Raw genomic sequence first — 20415 nt, forward strand, 5'->3', positions numbered from 1 at the left:
CTGCGTCCACCCGAACCGAACGGTGGTCATTCTCTCCTGCGCTACATGCATCCAGACGACCTGAACAGCTCGATCCTGCAGGGACCAAGCTTCCTCACCGGGAAGCGACGGCCACCACGTAGGTGATGAAGGAGGCGCCCAGTTCGGTCGCGTGCACGTTGGGAGTGATTTCCACGCCGATGTACAGAGCGCACAGCAGGAGCGATATGACCTCACTGATGTCGTGCAGGACTTCCCAGTACCTGCGTCAATTGAGCAGGACGACGCGTTGCCGCGACCTGGGTCGAAAAACGACCACTTCGTAGAACTGTAAAGTATATGCACGTATTCTTTGCTACATCTTGTTCTATTCGGCGGGAAATCCACTTTCACAACTTCCTACCACTTGTCGATTTGTTTCGCTGTTCTAGCTATTCATATTGTTACGGGGAAATACTATTTACATTTATTTACAACTGTTGGGGGTTAGAATAAAGAGTTCCTAGCAGGGAGCACCAACACGAACAGGGAGCTGCATTAACCTCCTCTTCTTCGTTCGTCCTTCCACGCGAGAGGCCACTTCGTCGTAACAATATTCATGGAACACTTCGCGTAGCGCCCACGATGCCGTACGCTTTCCGCCCACATCATACTCAGCTCCAAGTGCACGTGGCAGCCGGAGATTATACAACGAGCGCGCGCTTTAGGTGGCTCGTGGTGCAATGCACTCTACGTACTATTGTCTACAAAAGTTCCGCCGCGGAGGCTCAGTGGTTATAGCGCTCGGCTGCTGATCCGAAAGACGCGGGTTCGATCCCGGCCGCGGCGATCGAATTTCGATGGAGGCGAAATTGTGGGCCTCTAGAATTTCTAGTACAGGCCCGTGTACTGTGCAGTGTCAGTGCATGTTAAAGAACCCCAGGTGATCGAAATTTCCGGAGCCCTTCACTACGGCGTCCCTAATAGCCTGAGTGGCTTTGGGACGTTAAACCCAATAAGGAAACCAAAGTTTAACGGCAGGCGGGTGTGCTGGAAAACAATCTATTTTCAAGCAGTCACGCAAGCGAGTCGCCTGAAAGGTCTGAACGAGCATGCTGCATCAGCTGGCAACATTACCAGGCGATGGGTCGTGAGACAGCGTTAGATTTATGTTTTTTTTTCCGACAACACGCAACCCTTAAACTTTTGTGGCCGATAGTACTTGTACTGCGTCCATCCGGGTTGCAGACTCGTGGACGGCTCATCTTCACAACCGCTACATAGGCTGTGACACGAAATGTTTCACCTATTCTCTTTACACCTCGACTACTGATCCGGAGTTCCCGGGTTCGAACCCGACCGCGGCGGCTGCGTTTTTATGGAGGAAAAACGCTAAGGCGCCCGTGTGCTGTGCGATGTCAGTGCACGTTAAAGATCCCCAGGTGGTCGAAATTATTCCGGAGCTCTCCACTACGGCACCTCTTTCTTCCTTTCTTCTTTCACTCTCTCCTTTATCCCTTCCTTACGGCGCGGTTCAGGTGTCCAACGATATATGAGACAGATACTACGCCATTTTCTTTCCTCAAAAACCAATTATTATTATTATTATTGCTCTTTACACAAGCAAGCGCAATTATGACGGGGTACCTCTTGAGCTCGTCCTCGAGGCCCGTCGAGGTGATGAGCGTGTCGGTGCTGATCATGACGCAGAAGAAGATGACCCCAAGGATTCCGCAGCCGCCGTACAACTTGAGCAGCGCGAACAGCGCGTACGCCGAGGCCACGATGAAGGTGACCGTGCTCTGCGCGTGGTAGTGCACGTGGCGCATGGTGGCCTTGGCCAGCAGCGCCCAGAGCACACCACACGCGCCGCTAAGCACCATCGACACGCACATGTCGAGCAGCAGGGGCAGCACGCTGATGCCTGCAACGCAGAAGGCGATATCCGAGGGACAACATTCGGTTGAATCCGAGAGGAATACTTCTTTCTTGCATGTCGCATGCAAATAAAAGTGGAGGCGAGGAATAGAAGAACGCAAACGGGGGCCTGCTTGTATATTATAAAAATACAATCTCGCAAAAAAAAAAAGCCGAAACGATGCATTTAGAACTTGTTGGGCTGAGCATAAAGTGATCATAACAAAATCATCCCCAACTGTACACAGTACGTGCTCGTACTACTTAACCCGCTTGGAAAATGTCGAAGTGTGAAACGTCAGCAAGAGTTACTGTCGGGATAGTTGGCTTGATACTTGTAGTGCCTTGAAACCTAGCTAGTGGTATTGCCCGTATAGCCGCTGTTATACAACGCGGTGTGCTTTACTTTATTGCGAGCGGCATTCATTTGCATTTTGTATACGGACACAAGGACATTTATAACCACCCGGCCTCCTCTTATCCGGCGCTTAATCGCCGTTTTGGCAAAGGTGCGTATGATTGAAATTTAGTGAGCTGATGCACGCTGAATCTTCTTTTGGATACTGATCCGTACGCTTGTTCTGCACACAAGGACAGACTTAGGACCTGCGTAACGGACGTCTTATCGGGAAAGAATTTTTCAGTTTGCTATTAGTCCACATATGAAGTCATGTACAACCTTGTTATGAAGATTAAGCTGCACAGTTGAGCCGCCTTGATAATTCAGGCTGCTATACTGTTCGCAGTTAAGTAGCGCTTCTTGATTGGTAGGCACCCGTGCTCTAGCCAATCGAATTTGCCAGCACAAAAAAAAAATACTGTCTGCCAGTCACAGAATGTTGTTACGTAAACAAGCAGCATAGTTAATTCGTAAGTTACATCTTGTCACATCCCATAAAAAAAAAGAGCACAGCAAACGAAAACTTAGTGTATAGGAAATGTGCGTGTAAAAACAATAATCGTTATCTCTTTTACTTAGATGTGAATGCGGGGAACGTGCACAGATTTAGACGAGCTTACCCAGCACTGAAGCCCTATCGTTGCTAGGTTTGTCTTTTTTCAGCATATTCGCCGCGGTTCGATGCGCAAATTTCATATACTGTGTCAGACACTGATACAATGGGGCCTACACATCATATGTGCGTGCGTGTAGGCTCACGTTTGTGGTCCTGTGCCTGGCGGACGGTGATGCTGAGCATGTCCCACGTCAACACGCTGCTCACCAGGGTCTCCACGTTCAGTATGGTGGCGATCATCGGGTGCTTGCCTGCGCGCGCAGAAGCGGGCGGGGTTGTTTCTGCGCTGCTTAGCGGTGAAGAACTCGAACAGGAACAGCACACATTAAGGAAGATGCCCACGTACGAGCACTGTCCGTGTGGTAAGACATCGAATAATGTCACCTTGAGCTCATGGTACATGTGTGGTGAAATAAATGAGGTGGGATGGGATGAATTATGAGACGAGCAATCAGATTTGTACCCTAATTTGCGCTGGTTGAGAAGAAGCCGGAAGACGAAGGGCCCCTCATATACCATATGCCACGGGCACCGCCAGTGTGCGGATGCACGTGCATACCTTTGTTGAGCAGGCTGTCGGCGACGGACACACGCTCTGTGCACGTCTGCAAGGCACCCAGGATGAAGCACCAGAGGCGGCCGAACTTGTTCCGCATGATGGCCATGTTGTACTCCATCATTATGTACGTGTTGATCACTGCGCCAAGGAAGAATTCAGCGCACGCCGTGAAACACCCGGCACTTTAAAATTCAGGGGATGGCCTCATCAGTGACAATGCTACGGCACACACTGAGCCGAAAGTATGCGTATAACGTGACTAGGTGCGCCGCTTATAGAGAAATCGCACCAGCCAAAAGAAGACGCACGCAGGAAACTGGGAAGAAGAGAGGGCAGAGATTGGGGACTACCAACTGTTTATTTAACAGACCGGAGCTCAAATGTATATAGGGCATTCCGCCACATGACCCTTGCACAAGCACCATCCCATGCAGCCATCCGCCGTGGAACAAATTGTGCGATCGGCCGTGAGCGACCTTTACCAGAGCAGTACCTCAGATTGGTCTTAGTTCGGCCTTAAATGAAGTATTTTCGCTCTTACTTTGTTTTGATGCCGAATAAAGAAACAAAAAAAAATGGCGGTGGTCTAGCTCTGGTTAAACCTGGAGTGACGCGATAGCTACAACTGGCCGAGTGGAACTTGGTCATGTGACCAACAACGTGATCAGCCAAGGCGCCGCGCCGCCGGCAGCTGCTCCGCACCACGTGACCAACCACATGACAGCGTGGCGGCGGGCGCGCCGCAGGGTTGCGCTTCGCCACGCTGAATGTTCGAAATGCTGCCGTAATGTAGCCAGCCTGCAGGCGCAACCAGACTGTTCTTGCCTTAGTTCTCTCGTGTGTTCGCCTCCGCGTTTTGTCAGGACCATTCAGTGACGTGGTATGCGTCACGCAGATAGATAGCTTGCAGGAGCGCGAACACGGTATGCGATATCTGCACGAACAGCCGAGTGCAGGAAAGTACAAGAGCAAAGCTGAAGGAAGAATTGGCCTAATATAGCCGTAATAACTGCAGAAGAAAAAAATACAAATCGGTCTGTTCAGTTTCCCGAAAGCGGGTGTCATGATTCCGAAAAAATATACTCTACAGAACTTCTCAAGCATCTAAGCGAGCTGTGAAAGTTTCGGAAGGCAGGAAGGATCTTGTGCTTTTGCATTCTCTATGTATACTATACTATCTATAGGTGTTTATTCATCCGTAAGCTGCGCCTAATTCTTCCCTCTTTCAGCTGAAGACGGCCGGAAGATGGGCGAGGGTGACCGCAGTCGGCCAATGCGTCGAGCAAGAGTGCGTGGGTAAAGGTATGCGTCACAGCAACCATGCGGTGCGCCGAGGATTCACTCTCTCTACCCTTCCCCCCCCCCTCCCCCCTCCCTCGGTTTCGCCGGCAGCTGCTCCGCACCACGTGACCAGCCTCGAAGATCAAGGGCGGCCACGCAGCTCAAAGGGTGCAACGCGTAGTGTAGTTATCGCTACAAACCCTCTTTACCCATTTATCATGCTCCATGGATGCGTCTTTCCATTTCAATGCACGAGGGGAGCAGGTACCAAGGCTAGCGGATGAGACAGGGTAAGAATGATATAGTCGGATGCAAGTCAAGTAAAAAGCGGCTTTACCCAATACCACCTAGACTTTACCCCTCAAAGGACCCCCTTCCAACCAATGGCGTAAGCCGATTCTCATGAACCTGCTTGCGTGAGTAGCGTGACAACGCGGGGAGCGGACTATCATCTTGAACATCCAGCAACTAGCCCAACTTGCCATTCTACTACAGGGTACTATACCCTTTCATCTGTCACTCCCTGCATTGTAATGCTATTAGGTTCATGGGAGTCGGCCGGCGCCATTGCCTGGAAGGGAGTCAGTCCTTTGACGAGAAGACATACCCAGCTATTCCGGACAAAGGCATTTTTGAGCGGGAAACCGTTTATGAAAGCAGTTTTTGTATCGAAAGCTACATTACGGTAGCATTTCGAGTCTTCAGCGTGGCGCCGCCTCCACGCTGTCACGTGGTGCGCAGCAGCTGCCGGCGGCGCCGTGGAGATCATGTTGTTCGTCACGTGGTTGGTCACGTGACCAGCCACGTGGTGCGGAGCAGCTGCTGCTGCTGGCGGTGCGGCGCGCCGGCGAATCCGAGCTGCCACAGCTGTGCGCATGCGCCGTGTCAAGTGGGATGAAGAGGGAACGCCCAGCGAAACGGAGCGGCGAAAGACTTCCGTGAGCCTAAATCTATTGAACATTTTTGGCTGTATTGTCGCCGATTCAACTCTCTGAGAAAAAGGTTGCTGGAGGAGCCCTTGCAGCATCTTGGCCTTAATTTGAGCAGCCCGCTCTTGCTATCATTTGGCGCCACCACATTTGGGTTCAGCCACAGATCTGTTTGTACCGCTGTTCTAGATTTCCTGATTGAAGCTCATCGACTGCCTTGCTAAGTGTTCCAACCTTTTCTTTTCTATCATTTATTACAGTTTCACTAAATCATTAATATTTAATCCCTCTCTATATTATTATTCTTAAAATTTTAAAATCAAAACACTCATCTCTTTTCTGTTCATGACATAAAATTCACCGGTGTTGCGCTCCCACGTGCTTTTCCTTTTTGTTAACTGCGTTCAGGTGAATTGCCACCCGATTCTTGGCCGATCCCCCAGTGTGGGTATGTGCCATCTTTTGATAGGCTAACAACAACAACAACGACTGACTGCAGTTCAACTGAGCAAGTTCCATTCGGCCAGCTGTAGCTATCGTGTCACTCCAGGTTTAATCAGAGCTAAACCACCGCCAAATTTTTCATATAATGTCAGATTTCACTATAACAATCAATATATTCGCAGATCCCCCGAAGGCATTTTTTGTATTTTTTTCTATTCACGTTTTTGCTATCGTTATTATTATTACCTGAATCTTATTATTACCTGAAATCTCAAACTTCCTTTCCTTCCAAAGTGGAAGATCCACACGTTATTTTCATACCTTTTCCAAGATCACGCATGTCCTCATGTGCCGCTATCTATATCAACATGAAAAACCTACTGTGCGTTTAGGGGTGCCGTAAATATTTTGCGGCGGCCTTTTGATCCTATCGTGCCCTCCAGGAGCGACAGCGAGTTACGATGCTAGTAGGTCGGCTTGTGATGTTTCGCAAGTGCCTGCACGTTACCCATTGATTTTCTATGGCAGTCTTAGCTGTTCGACGCGATCTCTGAATGCACATTAAAAGATTTTGCCCCATGTCCGAATAATGGACCATTACCTTCAATATTTCGAAACCAGTGTCTTGCAACTTTCCAATTTACAGAATTTTTGCCCGAGAAAGCTGGACTTGCATCCTACAAGAGTAGGAGATGGCTCGCTTTGCTGAAACTGGCTGACGGTGCATTCGTGTATTCGTATCCTACAGCCCCTCTCCGTTGCCCCGCCCACTGGCGCGTACCCGTGGTGCCGACGGCGAAGAGCAGTATCTCAACCAGGCAGCGTCGCAGCACGTAGAAGTTGACGCCGTGCGTCGCGTGGAAGGCGAGCGCCGGAAGGAACACCACCAGCAGCTGGGCCTCGCTGAAGCTGTTGGACGCGTCGGCCGCGAAGCGCCGGAAGTGCTCGGTGAACGTGTAGCCGTACGAGAACAGCGTGCTCAGCACGAACAGCACCAGCGTGTGCGGGATGTGGAAGCTCTTCTCCAGCAGCTTCAGCACGCCTGTCACAACAAGGGGGCCGGGTTACGTCACTGCACCGCTCTCTTACGTCACTCGCATGCATCGGCCAACGCTCAGCACTCAATGTTTTTTTTTTTTTTGCAAACTATTCAGGGGTGTAGGCGCTTCCTCGGATCCCGAGTGGCCGGCACAGCAGCTCACGTATGTGGCCGCCTGTCGTGATTGGCCAAAGCACTACGAGCAAATCACGACACCGTGCTTGAATATCCGGTCATTAGTGGTTTTTAAGAGTCATTGAAGAGTTTTGGATATGCATATCTGCATTAATGAGGGAGCAGATTACTAATCGGCATCACACCAAGCGCAGCCATGCGGCTAGAAAGGATTGCTAAATAGCTTCCACAGAAACTTCGTAGTTAAAATGCGTCCTGGTCCGAGCGCTCCCACCCTACCATGCACATGCTAGCCTTCGCGGTTAGCTCAGTTGGTAGAGCGACTGCTCCGGCCGTGAAGCGGTGGTCCCGGGTTCGAACCCCGGACCAGGACGAATTTTTCCTTAACTACTAAGTTTCTGTGGGAGCTGTATAGCTTTCCTTTGTAGCTGTGGGGCAGCGCTCGGGTGGATGCCAATGAGTAATTTTCTCCATTATCACAAATGTACTCCACCTTGGCGAATTGCCCTAAATATATGACCGACCATACCTGCACTATTATCAACACATTCGGCTGCAGCCCTGCACGATCTGCTTTCAGCGATCGAATTACACAGACCGTCGTTCCCTAGATAAAGTTAGCGGCTTCTGCTTTCTTGGTTTCAGGCGCCGCTGATTCTTTTCTGATATGCACCTCAACTGTAGACAACAAAATGGGTTAATAATAAAAAGAACAAAAAATAACAAGACCCGACCCCGGCTTGAATTTCCTTATTCTAATCGACTCATGCCACAATTACTACGAAATTTTCTATCTCTCTGAAGCTTCACTTTCACCATGCCGTTTGCAGTAAGCGCGACATAAAACGCGCGGAAAAAAGGCTGGCTTGTACATTTCTTACCTGAGAAAGCGATTATCAAGAACATGAACATGCACTGAAAAGCCACTTGATCTCGCCTGGAAAAGAGAAGAGGCGAATCACTACACTATGCACATGCACCCAAGCTCCGTGCAAATGCCGTTAATTCGACATCGCCTCTGCCTCCTGGGCGAGACAGAATACTAGCACTAATGCTGCGGGCTTTCATTAAGCTGAAGAAGACAGCAGGGGGTTTGCTTACAGCTGTGTATGCTCTTTCGTCAGATCCGCCTGGAAAGAACACATTAAGGTTTAGTTCGGTTTATGTGGTTTGACATTGCAAAGAGACTCAGGCTATGAGGGACGCCGTAGTGGAGGGCTCCGGATAGTTTAGACCACCTCATGTTTTTTAATGTGCCCTGGCATCGCGCAGCACACGGGCCTCTAGCATTCCGCCTCCATCGAAATACAACCACAACGGCAGGGGCGAACCCGCTTCTTTCGGGTCAACAGCCGAACACCGTAACCACTGAGCCACAGCGGCTACATGAAGTGCATTCAGTTCGGCTTATCGTTTTAGGAGGCCTTCATGCCGCTGATTTTGTAAAAGCGCTGATGGCTGCCATTGAATTTGTAGTCGCTGACGGTTGCACGTTAGCCACATCGGCTTGTTCTCGTCGACAAGACTGGAACACTACCCTGGCGTCGCATTATTCGACAAATCTTGAGAAACCTCAGGGAGTAATTCGCGCGTCTTACGGGCGTCCATGCAGTTACTGCGTTTGGAGAATCTCAGTCACGTCAAGGCGGAACTGAATGCTGCGCGGTGGTTCAGTGGCTGCAATGCAGTGCCCAAGGGCGGGGGTTCGACTTCAATGGTGTCGATATGCAGAAACACCGGCATACTGAGGTTTCGGTGCACGTCGAATCTCAAGCGCACTGTTGCTTTGGCACGTTAAAATCAATCAATCGATCAATCGCACTACAGAGGCTCAGCTATTTTCAGTGCTACTGAGCCGGTGTAATTCGGCAGATGGTGAAACCTTAAGCACCTCGTTTCACCTATTGATGTTCTGAATGCGTTAAAGATTACAGAAGGGCCGGAGGTTGATGGGGTACGGGTCACTCGCTTTAAACCCGCAAGTGATGGGCATATTGTCTAACATAGCTGCCAATACATGACCAAGGAACTGAGACTTACGACGGCAGAAGATGAATCCATGTCCGCTGCAACAGCGCTTGTGGCGAGCTGTTTAGCATAAGATGGTGGCCAGAAAGAGCAGCGCGAGGAGACGTTCGTCTGCTGCAGCACGTTGATGCGCGTTCCTCGCGGGAACGGGTGATGATGATAACCGCAAGCGATGAAGAAGATGATGACGTCATTGGAAAGACAAGGGCGATCGCTATGAAAATTTATTTTCTCCCTACATGACCCCTCCTGCTCCTCGTTATATGCACTTTTGTCGAGGGCATACAAGGAACGACAACAGAAAAGAGATGTCTTACACATGGTGACATACTTTGTCCTCCAACAAAATGATGTGCATGGCAGCTGGGACGGAAAATGAAAAGCGAGTAGCTGCAGGTTAGTGCACGTTCACCCAGTGTCTGCAAAGTGAAGAAAATTGGAAACCTCCACACAACGACTTTCCAGGCTAGCACTCCCGCACGATACGAATGTGAGCCGAGAAATTCTGTGACAATGATCCTATGGGAATTTCAAGTTATTCAAGAATTCGAATCTATGAATCTTCTAAGTAAAGCATGCAAATCAGTTTTGCGCTAGCATTCAAAATAGCACCGGAATCACCAATTAAAACCGCGATGATGTTCAAGCTTCTCCTCACAGCGTTGAAGGTGTGCGGAGAAACTCGTGGTGACGCCATTGTTGCAGAAATTTCGGATGTCCGCTGCCTTCGTGTGCATGCTGCCGTGCGTCTTGCGATGATCCGCCAAACCATGTTTCGTGAGCTTCACCTTCGACGACAGTTTGTTTTCTTCCTTGAAACAACCGCTTCTTCGCTGGAAACTTAGCGCCGCCTTACATGACGTCATCATTGCGCCATCTGCCTGTTGCTGTGCACTGCGCAGAAGCCTGGACGCCGACGCCGCTTTTGTCGACGATTACGTCACCATTTCAAACGCCAGTGCAAAAAGATTTCGCATAATTTATCTGAAAATTTCACACATTCGGCTCGTTTAAAATCATCGAATTCTCGAACGTCTTCAGTTTCCCTTTAACATCAACAGCCGCACCTTCAGTGAGTTCTTGCCAGATGTTCTTAATGAAGAGGAAATATGGGCTAGTTCGCACGAGTCTTGAATTGATTTTGCCGTGCACTTTTAGAGCGACGCGTGCGTTTTTTCATGCGCTGACCTCAAAGCGCCTGGAACAATTAAATCAAAAGAATTGATTCAAAAGCAGGAAAGGAAATTCACTATAGTCGGATACAATTCAACAACTAAGCAGCAGATCCCCTCATAGGAAGCCCTACAACCAATGGCGCCTACCGATTTTCATTCCGCTGGAGTTAATCACCTTTCAGCTATCAGCCGGGCCTGGAATGTCACCCTAGCAAGTCAAAGGGGATTTTCATACACGTGACAAACTGGAGATCACAGAGACAGGATGGCTTTTTTTGTGCTGTGGACTTGCTTGACTGGTCTTTAGACCGGGTGTAGGAAGAAATGTTCCTAAATGAAATGTCCCTGGATGATACGTCCCCGTAAAAGAAGTCCCCAAGTGAAAAATTACCCGAACAGTGAATGGTTGGGGAATACGCTTGACAAAAAAATTGCCCTACTTATTGGGCTCTGTCTTGACTTTGAGAATAGATGTAAGCTTGAAGTTTTTTGCAGTAGATTCCAAGGTGATTCCAAGAAAACCACACCGCAAACCACTTTCGCCGGTGAGTTCATTGACGCGCCGAACGATTCAGGGACGCACTTGCCTTCGACCGCTCCCTTTACGCCGTCATCACTGTTTTTGTTCGTGTTTTTGTAACTTCCACGCCAACGGCTGCAATCACTGTAGCATACAGTATTGCTTGAATGTTGATCCTATGTCGTCCATAAAAAGTGGCCGAGTAAAGGCTCCACATAGCAGGGTGGCAGGGGAGTGGGGGGGGGGGGGGGGGGGGGGTGGCGTGGTAAGTGGGAGCATTCATGTGCTAAACAAAGATGAATAAATTTTGATTTGATTGGATTTTATTTTCCGTAAGAGTACCATGTTTATAGCTCTGTTTACCCTCCTGTTCGTACCGAAACATATCGTGCATCAAACAGTCTAGTATTTCTCAAGCAGTTTCTGGCATTTGTCTCTTGAAGCATTGTACACAATTAAAGTACTTCTGCAGCCATTACATTTAGCACAGCGTCAGCGGATGCCAGTAGCAATATACTTTTGCCCCGTGCACACATAACCGACAAGGCAAACTTTACGTTTTCTTTTTTCGACCTGCCGGTCTCCGTTCTGAAAATAAATACCGCATCGTTTATATCAATACCGGACAAGTATCCAATTTAGGGAAAGTATCCACCGTTAATGCACGTGGCGTAATACATGCCGAACACCAGGGCAGGGGAAAGCTTGTACTCATTAGAAAGCCAGTGGGTACCAGGCGGCACTGGGGATCGAACCCCCCCCCCCCCCCCCCCCCCCCCTTCGCACGCATGTCACGCGGATGCTTAGATCACTGGACGTTACGGGACGTTTGGCGGAACCCGCCTGGGGACATTTTTCCCTGTTTCGAAAATGGGGACGTTTTTTCTGGGGACATCTTTCACGGAGCTTCTTTAGACCACGTGACCCGCCTGACACGAGAACAAAGTTTTACCTACCGATATTTCTAAAGAGAAAATTTCTTGATTGTATTTTGCAAGACGCGCAGACATGGCCACTTACGGCGCGAATTTAAGTTACGCCTGCACTGCTGTAGCCAGCTTTTACTCAGAAACACAAGATTCAGTCCTCATTAACATAAATAGCCTGTCTTTTATTGCGGTTTCGCCTTCTCTGACGATCTGCACCCCATGATCTAGACTGTGCATTTCTGCTCCGTATTCTGGGTCACCTGCTCAGATATAAGTTGGCGATGAGTGCGGTGATACTCCATGGGAGGCAGATGGAGAAGCGTACGGATTGCGGCCGTGACAGCTTTCCCAGAGAACGCGGAGGGGATTTTTGTTTCATGTCGCCATGAACCGCTACAAACCAAAGCAAAAACGGTAATAAAAAAGAACAAAAAAGGGGGCTGTCGTTCTAGCATTGCTAAGCATGAAATATTGCGGGAAAGCACAGTTTTTTCCAGGTGGACACCACTACCACGTACCTGAAAGCGCGACTGACCTAGGGAGCCAGTTATGCGCGTCCTCAACTTTTTCATCGTCAATGCCCAATGTGTTCAATTCACCCAATGTACTCTGGCTGCCTATGCTCCAGTACCGCTTTTCTGCAGCAGTGTTGTGAACGCCAACGTCTATTGCTCTAAAGCCGTGTTTCTGTCGCAGCGTTGTCCCCGTTAGCACATGCAGCGCACTTCTTTCTGCCACTACCGCCACATAGCTCAAAGAGCGAATATTAGTTTGGTTGTAGTGTTAGGTAATAAAGAAGGCGATCTGCAAACAATGAGCGCGAGAGTGTGTTGCAGTTTAATACGAGACGCGGTCGGATACGGCGATATTCATTTATTTATTTGAAATACCCTCAGGGCTAAATGCATCACAGAGGGGTGTGGTTAGGGGAGAAAAGTACATTTATAAATGGTTCCTAGTTATACAGTGTGAGCTAAAAATGTTTACAAAATGGGTTATATTCCTAAATTAAATCATTTGAGCCAGGGCCCTGCGAAAACGCGAGGAGAGATATACAAGGGAGGAATAAGGAGGTCATTATGCTAAAGAAGATTATGAAATATTTTTGTAATGCTAACACAGACGAGAAAATTACGACGGGATGTTAATGATGTAATTACCAATGAGTTTTTAATTGAAGTTACGCAAGCATACAATCATAATTACTATGGATGAATCGGGCGGAGTTATTTGCAGCCAACAAGCCCGCCTTGACCAGGTCGCTGCCAGGATAGGTGTACTTATGCAATAAAGAAAAAAAACTGCGAGATAGCCCAGTGCTCTCGCGCAGTGGTCAGCAAAGCTGATCTGTTCGCGCCGCCGCGGGTCCGAATCCAAGTCGCAGATGTTCATTTGATTCATTTTTATTTATTTATTTCACTAGGCACAAACCCGCAAACACCGCAAGATCTTGTCCTGGGTTTGCCTATCGGATCAGTGCTTAGAGGAAACATGAATATGTGTCCACAGACACAGCGCTGCGTGCAAGTCCAGCTTTCTCGGGAAAAAAAAAAATTTGAAAATTGTAAAACACTGTTATGGAAGTATTGAAGGTGTATTATTTTGATATTTAGCAAAATCTTTCTTTTAAAGTGTTTTCAACGATCGCATCGAACAGTTAAGACTGCCATATAGAAAATCAATGGGGGACGCTTTTGACGATAGCAAAAACGTGGATAGAAAAAAAAATACAAAACTGCCGTAGGGTGATCTGCGGGCATATTGATTGTTACGGTGAAATCTTACATTATACGAAAAAATTGCGTTCATAAACTGTTTCCCGCTCAAAAATACTTTTGCCCAGAATTGCTGGGCATGGCCTTCTTTTCTGTCCTTGTGTTTTTGCGCTGCGTTTTTCATCTTCCAAGCATGTGCCAACACGCCCAATTATTTGCTCAGGAGTGCGTGGTCCAAGACGATAAACCGTTTCTTTTTTTCTTTGTATGCTTTTCTTTTTCGAATGCCATGCTCGGGCATGCTTTGGTTGACGCCCCCTGTGTTGTGTAGATGCTCAGCTACATCTTCCCGGAAATAGTTAATCCCTTGGGCAAAAGTAAACTGAATCATCAGGGAACATGCAGTGCTTCGAGACGGGAGGGCGGGAAGGGGGGGAGGGGGACGCTGTGCGGACTTTCTCCCCTGGACGACTCTTTTCAGCGGGACCCCCCCCCCCCCCCCCCCCCCCGCCTCCCTTCATTGTCCCCTGGTTTCCTTCCTGTGGGAGCTTCTCTCAAGGGGGGCGAAAAGTACCCCAGAAGCAGATTCTCGCCTCCCTTCATTTCCTGTGTAATCCTGGGCGCTGGTCTCTCAAGCAGGGAAAAAAGCACGAGGTGGGGGGGGGGGGGCAGGTGCACCTTATCAGCTGAGTCTCTTTCTACCAGCTTCCAAGAAAAAAAAACTGTGTCAGTCTTGTGAGTCACCGTGGTTACCATGAGTCACCATGGACTAACCATGGTGGGAGACCAAGATGACGTCACCATGGACTCATCATGGTGACGTCAACCATTTTTTACCTGTCACGTGACCCCCCACCACACTATGTATACGCCCCTGCCCGTTCTATCTAAGCTTATTCTTCCTCTAGGGGCTGGCGATCGTAGACGGCCGATTTTCCGTCGCCTTCTACATCGTCTAGGCCTACGAAGTTCCCCTTGGAATCAGCAGTGCGAGCTGTGGACTTGGCATCGAAGGTAAGTTGCTTTTTTTTTCCTTCGTTTACGTCGGCAGAGAAAAATTTAGAGATAATTTTTATTTGTTCAGTCCACGTGTCATCACTCAGATTTTTCGAGGCCAACTGTTTCTGCTTTGCGGAGATAAGTTCACGATAGATTTACGGCTGCCAACTTTTGATGTGTAAATGCAGTGACGGACGCAGCTGAAATTCGCTGCACAGCTTGAAATGAATGAAGGTCTTGGCCCGCCATTTTTTTTACACACCTTTTGGCGTTGCAATCTCGAGCTCTCAACCGGCTAACTTTCGTCGTAAAAAGTCCTGGCGCTTCCAGTTCAAGGTATACAGAGTCCACAACGCTGTCATTTAGGAAAGCTTTTATCTGACGCGAGTCTGGAAATCTACGGCTTGTTTTTTTTGTCATGTAGAACAAAGGTAGGCGGTGTAAATGCTGTGCCATGTGGGGTCTTACATAAAAACTGTGAGTTGCCCGTGTCAGCACGAGAACATTGCTAAGCGCGAGTGCTATCGTTCACCTAACTATTTTCCAGTCTTACATGCTTGGGGAAAACAAGAGAAAGCAATATAACCCATTACCACGCGTCAATTATGAGAGTTGTTAGCCTGCATCCTTAACGCTTTTGGTCGGTGACATCGCGCTGAAAAAAAAAAAAGGCCATGTTGAGCTAACCCGCGCGCGCTGGTAGTTTTAGAAGATGGCGCTGGCAAGAGGCTAGTCCTTGAGGCAGCGTTTCTGTATTAGGGTGGCCGCACCCATTGGTCAATCGGGAGACGCCATTTTGGATTTTGACCTGCACGCTGCAAAGATAGCCTTTAAAATTTAATCTGATGTAAAACTTTGATGTCTGGAAGGAATATTGGGCGCTGTCATTACTCGCTAACACGACAATGTTGATTTCCGAAAAAAAAATTTGTCGCTTTAGTCCGGTACTTTGCAAGAACGCAGCGCCGAATGTCCCTGAAAATGGCGCGCCTATGTGTGTGTCCATTGTCCTCTTCTCTGTCTGCCGTGTTTCATTTGGCGCCTTTTTGCAAGGAGGCCTTCCAGCCACTAACGTGCTAATCGCTGCTAATCCCCTAGCCTGATATCGCAGGTCACCGGCAAGTGACTCCAGGAAATAGGATTACCAGTGACGTCATGTCAGTCGCTCGACGCCATCGGTGGGGGGGTGGGGGGGCTCCTTTGTGAGGTATAGTTGCCGCTGCCTGCTAGGAATTTTATGCTAGTTTAGGCGTGACATTGCCGAGGGCTCCTTCATGGAGTCGCATAAGCAGCCACAAAGGTTAACTGGAAACTTTCCCACCCACAAAGACACTCCTCAGACCATTTGCCTAACCTTGTTGACAGCCGTGCTGGGTGAACGCCCTCTTTTCCAAGAGACGCGTTATCTCCCTCCCCGATGACCCCTGTCGACCCAACCGGCCACGCTTGTTCTTAGCTCCTTATCCGCGCCCTACCCCTCTCATCGTTTCCTGCGGGCTTGACTGTACTCTTCACCCGTGCCGGTTTTCGTTGCAGATTCGTCGGCCGAGCACATCATGAAGATCGCCTTGGCGTTGGTGCTTTTTCTGGAAGCGGCGTGCACGGTGCGGGCCCAGATGAACCCGCTAGGTTCGGGCCTACAGCGGTTGCTGGTCGGCGTCCTGGGCGCCCGCGGAGGAGGCCGCTACGGTAACCCGGGTGCCGCCTATGTCCACCAAGGTGGCGCCGCCGCGGTTCCCCAAGCAAACGTTCGTCAGCAGGCCTACGCGGGATATGCACCAGCTGCGTAAGTAAACGGACAACATTGTAGCTTCTTTACAGCGTCAATTCCAGGAGGCTTGTTTGACGTTGTTAATAATTACTGTTGGCACTATAGTGGAATGGGCAAAACAACGCTGTGCATAAAGTGATAATCTTGTTATATTTGCCTGTTCGCGGGGAGTTGTTTGGAAAAAACTACTGCAACTGACAGAGGACAGCTTCTACATCGTTTTATTGGCATGCTAATCTTGGAAAATGGTTAGCGGTTTTAGGTTGCAGTGGATAGTTGTTTAGAACTGGCGCTCTGAAAAAGACCAAAAATGGCGCATATTATTGGCTCAATAGACTGCGATCTAATGTATAAATCGCAGGAATATTTGGCAGATTTGTAATAGGGGATGTTTCCTTCAGTATGCAAAATTTCTTTAGGGTGCACTCACTGATTCGCTAATATTTGTTTTTCAAAGTTGCCCGTTATCACGAAATTTGTGCGGCCCAAGTAGGTCTGCACACTCAGTACTGCTATGACCGGCGATCTTCGCAGCCACTGGAGAGAGGAAATGAGTCGTTTTCTCGCTTCGGCCAGAGCGGGTTATTGTGAAGTAAATACACATATTTAAATCTGGCACCACAGTCATCATTTTTGTTACTCTTTTAAAACACAAATGATGCATTTTCTATTGCTGCTTACGTTCTGTTATTCTGACTTTTTTTTCCCGCGTGCGATGTCCAGCTGTCACTGGCTGCCTGTATTTCGTTTCGTCCAGCGCCTATACCTCGCCAGTGAAGCATGGCGCGCTCGTAATGAACAAAAAAATTGGCGGTGGTTTAGCTCTGGTTAAGCCTGGAGTGAGGCGATAGCTACAGCTGGCCGAGTGGAACTTGGGCACGTGATCAGCCACTGCGCTGCACCGCCGCCAGCTGCTCTGCACCACGTGACAGCGTGGCGGCGCCGCCACACTGAAGGCTCGAAATGCTACCGTAATGTAGCTACCGCTACAAAAACAAACAAACGGATGCTGTTCTGTTCCTCCGCGGTATCTGGTGACTTGCCGTCAATCCCTCCATAACTGCTGCGTCAAGGATTTGATATAAATACTCAACTTGTCTGAAAAGAGAGGATACACACATGTATCAGAAAAGTTTGTTTTGTGTTCAAAATCCCATAATTTAGTATGTTTCTTGCATTCACAATGGCCACGGTTACTGTAACCATGCAGGCATCCACTTTGACTTCAGAAAGCACTTAAATGTGTCTTCCGTGTACCGCACGCTTCCAGGTTTTTTTGACTGAGAAGCAAGACAGCTGTTACACCGTGTCGTCTTTGCTCATTTCCCACAGCAATGGCCGCATGCAATCCCGGCCCATGTTCGGCACTGGCCTGCTCTCCTTCGGGGCCGGGCGACGTGGCGCGGTGTCTGGCGCCCGAGCGCCTGGTCGTCGCTGGCGACGCCAGGCGTCCGCCTACCCCGAGGACCTGTTGACACGCGGCTTCAACATCGTGCGGCGTCTCGACGGCGACCGGTGCATCCTGCGTGCCTGCTGCGAGGCGGCCGCGAAGCCCGGAGAGTACGGTGACGAGGGACAGCTGGCAGTGCAGTTCATCCTGTGAGTATACGCTCGGCCTGTACATTATTGTCTCTTGCAGACGATGGACGAGCCAGAGGAATACGCGGATTGGACGTGGCTTGACGGGGGCCACGGTGGAGACCAAAGGCATAGTTTCTACCGTGCTGGTCGGAGCAGATGGCGATAAGTAGATTAGAGAAATGAACAGGTCTCCGCAGTGCCTCCGGTCTCACACATGGCAACCGTTATGACGTGGGGAAACCTGCCATTCTATAAAGAGCAGAATTAGTCCCATTTCGTTGTCTATCCATGGCGAAGTGGCAGAGTTCGAGATGGAGGGACATATGCGGTATACTGGCTCTACTATAATCTCTGTGTAACGAAATTTAACGAGTGTAAATTACACCCGTAAATAAGTTCATATTGTCGGGAGACTGTCTTGTGTCCGTATTACAGCGAAGAGTGGAAGTTCGACGTTCCTTCGTTGGCCACGTTTTAGTTTAATCAGTACGCATGTGACGAGAAGGCTGGTATGCACCTTCTGCCGAGCAGATGCCAACGCACAGTGTAAGTGAGATGTCTCTTGTCTCACTCTCGCAGGTCCCTGAGGCACGACAGGAAAGCCCCGTGGCAGCCCTACCTTATGTCTGCTCGCATGGGACGGGCGCATGGGAGCCTGCAGCTGTGCCGGCGCATCTTCAACGGCTGCCACTTGAACCGACAACAGCTGGATCGCACCACTCGAGAGCGGCTCCTCAAGGCCATCAGCTGCTTGAGTCGCCGCTGCTAGCACCCTGAGAAATACCAGAGAGTGCCTGATTTGATGTTCTGACCAGTGACATTGCGCACGTCTGCGGAAAAGCGATGCGTATACGAATGCAGTCCACAGCGTAGGAAGGCTGCGATTCGTGACGCAACTGATGATGGCCTATGGATCACATTTGTGTGTACAATGTATATTCGCAGATGTGGCTTTTGTTCCCGGATTTCTGTAGACACGTTTGATATGGCTCCACAAGGAAGAGTGTGCTTCTTTAAAGAGATAGGAATGTTTCATTGCTAGCCGATGCTTTTGAGCATCTTTTTACATTGTAGAATCTTGTGCGGGTTTCTACGAACACTATGTGAGAATTGTAGAAGTGCTGTCGGATGAAAGATGGCTTTATTGTTTGCAGCACTCGCATGGCCTGTTGTAAGTAGTGTACAGTATGTGTGTGAGAAATTGAGTGTATTTTTTCTCGTATTAGCCTGTCAATAAAGTAGTTATATTTGAAACTACTGGGGCTTGTGCAGTATCTTATCCGTGCTCAAACTTCGCTTTTATTAAGAAAGTTCTTGCGGATAATCACAAACTTATGCTGTCCCTAGGATTTAGCAACGCAGGTGACAAAGGTAAGAGTAGCTAGCGGGAAAGTTTGAGTAACAATTGGCGGCTGATGGAAACGTGAAGAAAGGTATGTAATTATGCAAAACAGACATTTGGGAAGAGCAGTCACTTCGCGGCTCCCAAGGATACATGCGCGCACTGACATGCAAACCGAAACTTCTCAGGTACACACCGAAACATTCTATATGCGCGTAGCGGATGGCAGTTGGAAGTTTATTAATGCATTCAAACAAAGTTACAAACGTATACAGCGCGAGGTCCCATGTTACAGGACCGCGGGCGGGACCTGCCATGGCAAAAAATTTCAATAAGCAACAAAATAATAAATACAACACATTAATTAGCGACACAGAGAATGAATACATAGTGAAATGTGAGTTACCGAAATATTTCAATACAAACAATATAATGCAGGAGAATGTACAATAAAACACTCACAGATGCCGCGATACATAGGATCAATAACAAAAAAGAAGGAAAACATGCAGGCAATGAAATAAGCATTCATGGCGTAGGTACGTGCTCTTATTATTAGGGCACACCCTTTTATAAAAGGGTGGACGCTAGAGGACAGCTTACTGCATTTATACTCATTTCTGTTTAGAGTGTACAGACCCTTCACCATTTCATCACCATCGCGGATATTCATACACGGTAGGAGTGCCAGGGTGCAGTCGCAATCCGAGGGAAATGGTCGCTTTGTTCCGGAAGGTAAGAGCGCCCTCTATGAAATGGGGTGGGTGCTTCCAGGCTAGGGCCAGGCTCAGAATTACATTCACCTACACTTGCTGCGCCACGTATTGCTTATAGATGAAAAACAGAAAGCAGCCGTGAAGCTGTGCGCCATTGTAAGGAAAGCTTTGTTTGTCATCGCTAATAATAACTCGCCGTGCTTCTACCACCCAATGATTTGCATTCATGAAGTAAATTTTGCGCAGCAGATATCAACTACGACGAACATAGAGAGATAGTAAACTTAAATGAAAGGACACGTCAGCCGGTGTAAACATGACCCCGGCCTGCTACTCCACACGGAAAAAAGGAAGAGTGAAA

At 48.8% G+C, this 20415-nt stretch overlaps 3 protein-coding genes across 3 annotated transcripts in view; 1 reads left to right on the forward strand and 2 right to left on the reverse strand.

The window, feature by feature from the left end:
* The window catches only part of LOC144118464 (sperm-specific sodium:proton exchanger-like), a 38643-nt gene extending 36795 nt beyond the window's left edge, over positions 1-1848 (reverse strand). Inside the window, exons 1-2 of the mRNA XM_077651401.1 lie at positions 1606-1848; positions 99-242 (exon numbers count right to left, since the gene is read on the reverse strand). Coding sequence (XP_077507527.1) covers positions 99-242; positions 1606-1841 — 380 coding nt within the window. The 5' untranslated portion in view covers positions 1842-1848. The remainder of the gene's footprint in view (positions 1-98; positions 243-1605) is intronic.
* A 1160-nt stretch (positions 1849-3008) lies between these two features.
* Positions 3009-14422, reverse strand: LOC144119615 (uncharacterized). Its single transcript, XM_077652189.1, has 5 exons — positions 14409-14422; positions 8160-8215; positions 6886-7146; positions 3451-3588; positions 3009-3142 (listed from the first exon to the last, which is right to left on the reverse strand). Exons 1-5 carry the CDS (start codon positions 14420-14422, stop codon positions 3009-3011), a joined length of 603 nt encoding a protein of 200 aa, XP_077508315.1.
* A 1774-nt stretch (positions 14423-16196) lies between these two features.
* LOC144118465 (uncharacterized) lies at positions 16197-19206 on the forward strand. The gene is made up of 3 exons (XM_077651402.1): positions 16197-16430; positions 17748-18014; positions 18576-19206. The coding sequence occupies exons 1-3, from the start codon at positions 16201-16203 to the stop codon at positions 18763-18765; spliced, it is 687 nt and encodes a 228-aa protein (XP_077507528.1). The 5' UTR covers positions 16197-16200; the 3' UTR covers positions 18766-19206.
* The last annotated feature ends 1209 nt before the right edge of the window (positions 19207-20415 follow it).

The sequence above is a fragment of the Amblyomma americanum genome, chromosome 2 (assembly GCF_052857255.1).
Source record: "Amblyomma americanum isolate KBUSLIRL-KWMA chromosome 2, ASM5285725v1, whole genome shotgun sequence".
Classification (NCBI taxonomy): domain Eukaryota; kingdom Metazoa; phylum Arthropoda; class Arachnida; order Ixodida; family Ixodidae; genus Amblyomma; species Amblyomma americanum.